Source organism: Dryobates pubescens, chromosome 7 (genome assembly GCF_014839835.1).
Source record: "Dryobates pubescens isolate bDryPub1 chromosome 7, bDryPub1.pri, whole genome shotgun sequence".
In the NCBI taxonomy this organism is placed as follows: Eukaryota; Metazoa; Chordata; class Aves; order Piciformes; family Picidae; genus Dryobates; species Dryobates pubescens.
The window spans coordinates 10,083,314-10,093,383 of NC_071618.1; the positions used below are offsets into that span (position 1 = coordinate 10,083,314).

The window sequence follows — 10,070 nt, forward strand, 5'->3', positions numbered from 1 at the left end:
AATGAGAAAGAAAGGGATTTGTGACTATCTCAAGCAAGAAAGTACTTCTGGAATGAAAATACCTTCATTAGCCTCAACATTTTCACAAATGTGAGGAAAAGTGGCTATAATGCTACAATTTCACATATGGATATATGTTTGAGGCTGTTTTTATTTTGCTGTCTGCTCTTGCAGGAATTTCCTCAAAAATGTAATATCAGAATTCTGAAGCTTCATCCATGCTGTGACAATACGGTGAGAAAACATGATACTTTGACCTTTACAATCTTTTTTCATCTTATTTTCTGCATTGCTGGATTTCTTTGCTGTCAGCAGAATCACTATACTAGAAGAAAATTAAGCACTCCAAATACGAAAGATATACAAGATTTCTTTACCATTTTCTTACAATTTCACAGCAGTGGTTTCCACAGAAAATGCTTATTCTTCTCCCTCTGTCCTGGAAGTGGCATTAACAAGCCAGACAAACCTGTTTGGCCACTGCTCTTTCTCCTCCCTCCCCGTTGCAGGGTCCAGTTTTCAGTTCGGGGAGCCAATAGGCAGGTGCTGTTAAGGCTGCCTGGAGGGGGTGGAAGCTGGACCCTGAGCCTCACGTTTCAGAGAGGCAACGGCACGTGTCAGATGCTATGAGACAGGGCATGTGCAGTTTTGCTCACCCGACAACATTTTGAACTGATTGGCGGGATTTGAATAGGTAATCTGCCATTGGGCTGTTCAAAAAGGGAATTTATAGGGGAAGATTTCAGACCCCACATCTTTCTTGTCTCTCTTATCTTTCTTATCTCTCTCTCTTATCTTCTTCTCCTCCCCTGTTCACTAATGGGATTCAAGGCGGTGAGAGCACCTACTTCATGCACCTGTCTTCAGGGCAATAAGCTTCTTTTGTCCTAGCAGCACAGTGTTTGAGTCATAGATCTCCACCACAGCACATGCTCTCTCTCTCACTTCCTCTAATTTTGGATTATTTCTGCCTTTTGGATGACAAATACGAACTCAGAGCATCGCTTCATCCAGCAAAGGTTCTGGTAGCTAACAGCTCAGCAGTTCATGAGTAACTTATGCTAATTTACCTGGTTATTTCTAAGGTTTATAGCTTATTTGCCTGTTGTTTAGAGCTGTTGTGGTCCATCTTACCACCCGGGGCAGCATTGCTGTTTGTTTCGCACGTGTAGGAGTTTTCTAGTTTGTTCCTATGTATTCCAAGTTCTGATTTTCCTAGACTGTTATTCCCCTGTTTATTCACATCCTATTGTGTATAATTAACCTATCATTGACCGGTCAAATGAACCTGGGTCAAATTGGCTCAGAAAAATATTTTTTTTATATTTAATAGATTGTATTTGTGTTTTATCATATTTCTGGATTATCAGTTTCATCAAAACTACATCACTCTCATAACAGGTCTTTTTACAGCAGGAAACAAAATGATGACATAAAAATTATAGCTGTAATTTCAATAAAAAATACTACAAACAAAACCTAGTTTTAGTGGAATACAAAGTTGGAAACAGTGTAGCCTTTGATTATCCAAGTTAAAATTGCTCCTATCACCAAATACCAGCCTAACACAATTCTTAAGCTTAATAATTTCCAAATGCTATTCCAAGCAGTTGTCATTGTTAGGAAAGTTTTGTCAGCTGTTCCTTTGAGGAAAGTTTTATTTATGTGGAGGCACACGTGACAAATTATTAGATGGCCAGTATTACAAAAGTTACTTCCAGCTCAAAATGGATCTTTCTAAATATCACTTTCTATATCTAAATACAAATATTAAAGTTCTTTTTACCTCTTTGCTGGCATCCAGTGTCATGATTTATAAATATTCCAAATTTAGTTGAGGTAGAAAACTAGCTAAAAAACAACCCCAAACTCAAACCCCAACTAGTTTAATAAAACCCAAACAACCAAACAACAACAAAAAACCAAAATCAAACAAACAAGCAAAACAACCCCACCACAACAAAACAAACCACAGAGCTTTTGCTTTGTTGCATGAAAAGAATTAGAGAATAAAAATAACTAATCAAGTATCATAGGCAGGTATAAAAGTACTAGCATTCATAGGTTGTCAATAATTTCCTTTTTTTCCTGCTACCCTTTACTTATCCTGTGATCATAGTGACAGAGTGTAACAGAAGTAAAAATGTTCTAGCTGTGGCTCTGCTTGTATGAAGGTTTGAAAGATAAAAAAACATTTTTCTTGACTACATAATTAAAAAGCAGTTTTACCTACTTTTTCAGATACCCTCCATGACATCTGAATTATCACACCAACTGATTTTTTTTTAAATCTGCATTGTAGATCACTGATCCATCAGACTCAGATTGCATGTCAAAATGGAAGAAGAAATACCCTGTATTGTATTAGCATTACTTTTTGACTGTTTTAAGCTTCTTAGACACCTTCCATCAAAATCCCTTTATTCCCCTAGAATTGCTCTGTACATCTTCACAGGATCTAAACCTCCCAGGCAGTGGCTCATGACATGCAGCTGTTCCTCTTCCTAGACTCCTGGGGAAAATGACTCCTGCCTCTTCCTTCTAGCCTCATTTTCAGCAGGGACAGTTTCTTGGTCATGCTAGGCATCTCATTTCAGCAATAACCTTAGCCCTATGCCATAGGTCATAGTGTTATAAGCACGTACAAGGAAAAGGAAGCTTTCTCTGCAGCCATGTTGTTACTTAGCTCTTTTATTGCAGGAATAAACCATGACACCATCATGAAATAGCAATCTAAAGGGATGGCTGTTGAATAAGGATTAGTACAGACATCAATCTTCTTTTTACAGCTCTCTTCCTGCCACCTGCATAATTTTTACTTTTTTATGCCTTGAGCTCCTCATCAGTGGCAGAGGACATGTCCAAGAGGATGTGAGAATTCTTTGGGACACCATGAAATGGACTAAATAAATGAATACCACCTCCTGAACAAACTTCTAATAGAAGATATCCTGTTCACAGGAAGAAGAAAACATTTTGATGACGTTACTACTTCTCTCACACCACTAACCATCCAGTGACAGGGCATCTGTGTGTCATTGTTACTTGGGTCATCACACATCCTACACAAAATCATCATAAAGGCAAAGGGTTCCTGTACTGTCAACCAACTAGAGGTCTTCATTCTTTCTTTTCAGGTGTTGTATAGGTGTTCAAATCACCCTGAGCACAGCTTCCAGGACAAGATGTATGCAGGCAAAGACATTTATTACATTATACAGCAAAGTTATATAGTCTATCAGAAGGCACATGTGTCACATCTTAATTGATTATTTTGTTCTAGCATGCTTGTAATTAAGGCATACAATAGGCTAAAATAACAAAACAGTATTTTAACACATGCAACTAAATTCTGCCCAATTTCTCTCCTTCCATTACAAGATGTTTACATTCTTTTCCGAGTCAAAGACTAAACATAGCCTTCTCTAATTTGAGCAAATGAAAATCTTCCCCATAGCCTTCCAAAGCTATCTGAAAACAGTCCTTCTCCTACATTCAGGCTTCTCGTCCCTTCTTACCCCATCTTAGCTACAGCAAATCTCTCTGTTGAAACACAGACAAAATTTTCACAGGATGTCTTACAGTAAGAAAGCTGACATGAAGGTATCGTGTTTCACCCATTGCATTGCCTTTTTATCCATGGGAGAATCAAGTGTAAATCCCCATACTCTGTAAACTAAAGCTAATGTATTATATCACATCTTCCTCATCCCTTTCCAAGCTGCATGTGGGTCAAGTACAGCATGTCTGGAGCCTCAGAAGACTCTGGGTGATGTGGGAACAGCTGAATACCTTGGCAAAAGCACACAGACCGAATTTAAAGTGCTAAACGACACGCGTCTTTCCCTTAGAGCATCCTGTAACATGCTAATGCAGTCTGTCCCATAAGCCAGATACCACCATGGGTGAAATGCTCATACCACTATGTTGAGAATTCCAGTAGTTACTAGTTTGTTTGAAACAAAGAATTATTTGAAATGGCAAGCTATGGAAAAGTGGGGTAATATTAAATAAATTGGAAATCATCAAAACAAACCACAGAACTTATTCTTTTTTTCAAACCATACTTAAGATGGTAATTTTGTTACCAAATACTCTGTAAATTAGTGTGAAAAATACTAAAGATGACATCTCTAAGTACATTACTGCTGGCTCTGGCCTTTCAAGACAAAGTATATGATTAAGGTCTCTGGCACTGCAGACTAAGGTCAGGATTTTTTTTTGTTTGATTTGGGGTTTTTTTCTGGTGTTGGTTGGTTGGTTGGTTTGGTTTGGTTTGGTTTTCGGGGGTTTATTTGTTTGTTCACTTCTATGTAAGGAAAGACTCCTGCAGGATATAGATTTTTTTTAAATACTATGATTTTTTTAAATACTATGATTACAGGCAGCAAAAAGAAGGAATAAATTGATACAGACTAAAAGATATCTTAAGATCATATTGCAAAATTTACAGGCCAAATCTTTCAGCACATCTACTACTTTAATTAATTTTATTCATGGACAATCCTTGCCATGTATTCAGATGATGAAGGTAATAACGGCTAGATACTGGAGAGAATCATATTTTTTCTGTGTCTTGTTTCAATTCCTGAATTAATTCATTAGTAAAAAATCTAATTAGTATTCCTATCTCAAATGTCTATAAGTATTGGTCTGTAACAAAGCACAACTCAGTGTTTGCTAATTCATATAAAGAAGATAAAGGAATCGGAAACAGTGATGAATCAGAAAGAATGGAAGTAAGAGTCTGATGTTCATATCTGAAGATTCCAATATTTGGATAAATTCACTTGGCTCAGATTTTCAGCTGACATGATTGTAACTCCCTAGCAAGATTTTAATTCTGTTTGCATTTATGCACCTCTACAGTATTTGCAGCAGAAATCAGCCTCTTGAGTAATAAATTTGAGACTCCTGCCTAAAGTACTGTTTTTCCTAGCTACCTTTGCAGATCCCTCAAAGGAAATCCAGTGTACACGTGGAAAACCACAGCCAGAATGTGTGATATTTATAATGTTACTGGATATACAAAGGAGAGAAGATATCAGCAAGGTGCTGCCTAATTTGCAAAATTACATTTATTTCTACAGACTGTCACACAAATCATCAAGATAAAATGGTACATAGCAGCTGGTAGACAACATGTGGTACTCTCCTACATACCACTGTTCCCTCTTCTAAATAGCTTATGTTAGCTGATGCCAAGGAGAAGCTAGTAGCAGACAGGGACAGCTCTCAGTAGCAAGACTTGGCTGCAAGAAGGAGATGGGCATCAGCAGGGACAACATGAGCTGCTCAAACAGGCAGACACACATACAGCTTGTGTTTTAAACACTGCAGGCACCAGCTGAAGAAAACATGACAGCTCACAGGATGTTAAGGGTTGGAAGGGACCTCTGTACATCCAAAGATCGAGTCCCCTCAAGAATACAACAAAATTCAGCTCTCTGCAGGCACCATCACTGCCCAGCGTGCCATCTGTGCCAGGTCAGATGGATGGCTCTTCTCAGGTGACAAAGTGGTCACAGGGTAACACTTCAGGTTACTCAAGGAACTAACTTCAGGTTACTTAAGAAATTAACTCAGAAGGCACCTTGGGAAACAACCCTTAAAAACAAAGTGGGAGAGGTTTGGAGCACAAGCCCTACAAGGAGAGGCTGATGGAGCTGGGGTTGCTTAGTCTGGAGAAGAGGAGGCTCAGGGGAGACCTTACTGCCATGTACAACAACCTGAAGGGAGGTTGTAGACAGGTAGGGGCTGGTCTCTTCTCCCAGGCAACCAGCACCAAAACAAGAGGACAAAGTCTCAAGCTGCACCAGGGGAGATTTAGACTGGATGTGTAGGAAGAAATTCTTTATAGAGTGATTTCCCCTTGGAATGGGCTGGCCAGGGAGATGGTGGAGTTGACATCACTGGAGGTGTTTAGGAGGAGACTTGATGGGGTGCTTGGTGCTATGGTTTAGTTAATTAGAGGCTGTTGGATGACGGGTTGGACGCGATGATCTTGAAGGTCTCTTCCACCCTGGTTAATTCTATTCTATTCTATTCTATTCTATTCTATTCTATTATTAGTAAATTTGCAGATGACACCAAACTGGGGGCAGGTGTTGATCTGTTAGAGAGCAGGAGAGCTCTGCAGATGGACTTTGACAGGCTGGATAGATGGGCAGAGTCCAATGGTATGAGATATAACACATCTAAGTGCTGGGTTCTACACATTGGCCACAACAACCCCATGCAGTGCTACAGACTGGGGACAGAGTGGTTGGAGAACAGCCTGGCAGAAAGGGACCTGGGGGTACTGGTTGATAGTAGGCTGAACATGAGCCAGCAGTGTGCCCAGGTGGCCAAGGCCAATGGCATCCTGGCCTGTATCAGTGTGGCCAACAGGAGCAGGGAAGTCATTGTGCCCCTGGACTCAGCACTGGTTAGGTCACAGCTCAAGTACTGTGGCCAGTTCTGGGCCCCACAGTTTAGGAAAGATGTTGAGTTGCTGAAACATGTCCAGAGAAGGGCAACAAAGCTGGGGAAGGGTTTGGAGCACAAGCCCTATAAGGAGAGGCTGAGGGAGCTGGGGTTGCTTAGCCTGGAGAAGAGGAGGCTCAGAGGAGACCTTATTGCTGTCTACAACTACCTGAAGGGAGGTTGTAGCCAGGTGGGGGTTGGTCTCTTCTCCCAGGCAACCAGCACTAGAACAAGAGGACACAGTCTCAAGCTTCACCAGGGGAGGTTTAGGCTGGTTGTTAGGAAGAAGTTCTTCACAGAAAGAGTGATTGCCCATTGGAATGTGCTGCCCAGGGAGGTGGTGGAGTCACCATCACTGGAGGTGTTTAAGAAGAGACTGGATGAGGCACTTGGTGCTATGGTTTAGTTGATTAGATGGTGTTGGGCGATCGCTTGGACTCGATGATCTCAAAGGCCTTTTCCAATCTGGTTAACTCTATTCTATTCTGTAGGCTCAGCAGATCTGATTTCACTGCCTCCTTCAGCACATCTACATGATGTGAAGACTCAACAGTCCTCCTGTTTTGGTTTACAGAAGCTGGTGCTTCTGCTTCTGCTATAGATACCAACAAAAAGCAGTGCTGCAGGGCTGCAGCAGGCCTTATTCCAGAGTATTACTGGGATGAAAGGCCCCACTGGGCATGGCCCCAAATAATCCGGTCTGACAGCAGCTGTCCCTGCTTTGAGCTGTGTGGACTGGAGACTTCCCAAAGTTAGACCTTTGCAACCTGAAAGATCCTATGTCAAGATGGTGACAGTATATCTCATTTTCAGAGCCTTCTACTGGGAGCAGTGAACTGAAAATATGAAAGAACAGCAGGAACATTTTACTAATGCCATAGGAGAGTATCTATGGCCCTTCTCAGCTCAGATCTCCACACTTACTCTCTGCAGAGGTTTAAAAACACAAAGAGCAAAACTGATTAAATGGAGCAAAACCAAAGCAGGCTGTGAAAAATCACATCCCATTCCCTATGAGGTTCAGCTGCCCTCAGCGTATCTCAGCACGTCAGTAGTGCTACCACCCTGCACACAGCCCTGGCCCATATTTGATCCCAGCAAACATCAGCAAGACTATTGGCATGTTATGTCAAATGGTAACCCTCAGGGGAGAATGACAGAGGAAGTGTTTCTCCTTCACTAATTACAGGTGAAGGTGGTAGCACTTTAGCCAGTTCCTCATGGAGAAGCACACAGTAAAAGTCACTTCTGTCAGGCTCCAGCCAGCACCCATTGTCTTTAAAGCACACTGTTTTGAAGGAAGAGTGCTATGTGGCAAAATACCCTGATTTAGTGTGAAATCACTAAGAATAAATTCCATATTTGCATGCTGTTGAACAACAGCCATATATATTTGCTACAGTTTCACTCTAAGAAGGTTATTCCAAAGTGAATAAATAGCTAACAATACTCTTTTGACATCTTCAAGATAGTTATTATGCTGCAAATTCCTCATTTGGATTTATCAGATCTCATGACAAGCTCAAAGACTTATTCTTCAAATGCACCTTTAAAACTATGCAGTAAATCTAACCTGTGCTTCTCTGCATGAACAGGGCATTTAGGCTTGTAACTCCCACCAGTATCACAAGCAGTTCCATATGCAAGTCCAATTGAATGCACACAAGAGAAAACCCTCATAAATATTTTATCTTAATTACTAAAATACTTCCAGGGCAGCTTAATTTCCTATTAAAACATCAAAGAACCACATAACTTGTTTCTTAACTGTAACATAGAATTTTTAAAAAACAGTTTCAGAAATGACCTTGGTACACTCAAGTCATCAAAGACCACAGTCTGGAGAGAAAAATCTTTTACAACAATCTGTTATTTGTCATGTTAAAAGAGTGACATAATAACTGGAAGTCTGAAGTCTTCTAAGTCCTGCAGTAAAAAAAATAATAATCCATGGCTAACAAACTACTAATGGCTGTCCAGAAAAGTATCTAAATGATAATTCATTCATCTGATGTAAGCCCAGCAATTTCCACTCAGACCCTGGATGTTTTAAAAGGCAAATCAAAAATCTTGAAAAATGTGGAGCCAGGAAGACAAGCAGCTTTGACAGGCAGCCCCCCCCAAAAAAAATGTTGCTGGGAATTTGCTCTGCATTGAATCAATGCATTTAGCATAGATCCTAATTTCAGTCTTTAAGGAGGCAGCTTGCACAATTCAAGGTTAAAAGTTCATTGTTATTTTTTAAGCCAGTCACACCAAATAGCCAAATATTCTGATAAGGATTGGTTTCAAGCAGTTAATCTACAATAGATAATGATATGTGCTTCTAATTATGAAGCTATTTTCATTTGTATTACCCTCGTAAAATGTAAGAACCGTATCCGAGATTGTCCTTCCAGTCATCTTTAACATAATGCTAGGAATGACACGTTTCTCCTTTTTTGGGATATTATTTTCTTTAGTGATCAATTTAAACAAAAGTTTTAAAAGCTGATCAGCATGAACCTCAAAATGAGAGCTTTATCACACACACAATGAAGTTCCCTCTGAACAGAGGAGAGAAAGAAACACTATGCTCTGCCTGCATATTCACATGCAAAGTAACAACTCCCCTTTCTGACTACCACATTGATATCATGCAGTATCTGCCTTCCACTTTTGCATATGCATTGAAAAGACACACCTCGGAAAATAGACAGTTTAGAAATCAAAATAACCATTCTGTTACTTACAGCATTTGATAAAATGGTAATGAGACATTCTTTCATCTCAGGCTGTAGTCTTGCTACAGGTTTCAGCATTCTCTTCTGCTACAACTGTCATGCCCAGAAAATGCATTATTTAGAGCCCTCCTTCAGGTATCCAGTATACCTCAGAATACATTATTTAATGTAGTTTCTGTTCCGAGATCTTGCAGAGGCTTCCAAGTCATCCTCACCCGACTGCTGGAGTTACGATAAACCCCTGTGTGTCTTGAACTATCACTACTGCACGTGCTATTGTAGCACAATTGATTGACACTGCTCCTAATCCCACATCCCCAGGAATAGAAAGATTTAATTGGTGTGCACTTGCACCACGTTCTTCCAGCACTGAGGTGTGCTGCTGCACTGCGGCTCTCACAGTCCTGCCAGTTAATGGCTTTTCAATAGCTTTCAAATGGCAGCAAACTAAAGCTTGATGAGTGGGCTCGAATGAAATAGCAGAACAAGGGATCTTAAATTTTATTTGTGCATGTTGTTCATGTGCTAAATGTGACCAGATTCTTAGCTGGTACTAAACCAGGATTATTTTTAGTTGCCACCAGTTGCTGTGTGAAAAGGAAATTGATACAGCATGCCAAAAATAACAACCTTTTCAACATCACAGATCATTTTACAGTATGTTGTAAGGTAAAAATCAGGATACAGCTCATAGACATCTTCAGACTCTCCTGGCTATGCATAGGTTCATTTAAATGGAGTTAAGAAATATGTTTGTGTGTACATTCCTTGGTATGTTTCTGTTTTGCCATTTCTTTGTATTACACTGCATCTTTCTCACTGATATTTATCTCAGAAGAAAGAAACTGCAAGCTCTGCATGTTTTGTATCTTGATTATGTCC

General features: G+C 40.1%; 1 protein-coding gene across 1 annotated transcript in view; it reads right to left on the reverse strand.

The window, feature by feature from the left end:
- MYO16 (myosin XVI) overlaps positions 1 to 9,442 on the reverse strand; it is a 331,490-nt gene extending 322,048 nt beyond the window's left edge. Inside the window, exon 1 of the mRNA XM_054162913.1 lies at positions 9,198 to 9,442. Within this exon, the coding sequence (XP_054018888.1) occupies positions 9,198 to 9,225 (28 nt within the window). The 5' untranslated portion in view covers positions 9,226 to 9,442. The remainder of the gene's footprint in view (positions 1 to 9,197) is intronic.
- Positions 9,443 to 10,070: the final 628 nt, after the last annotated feature.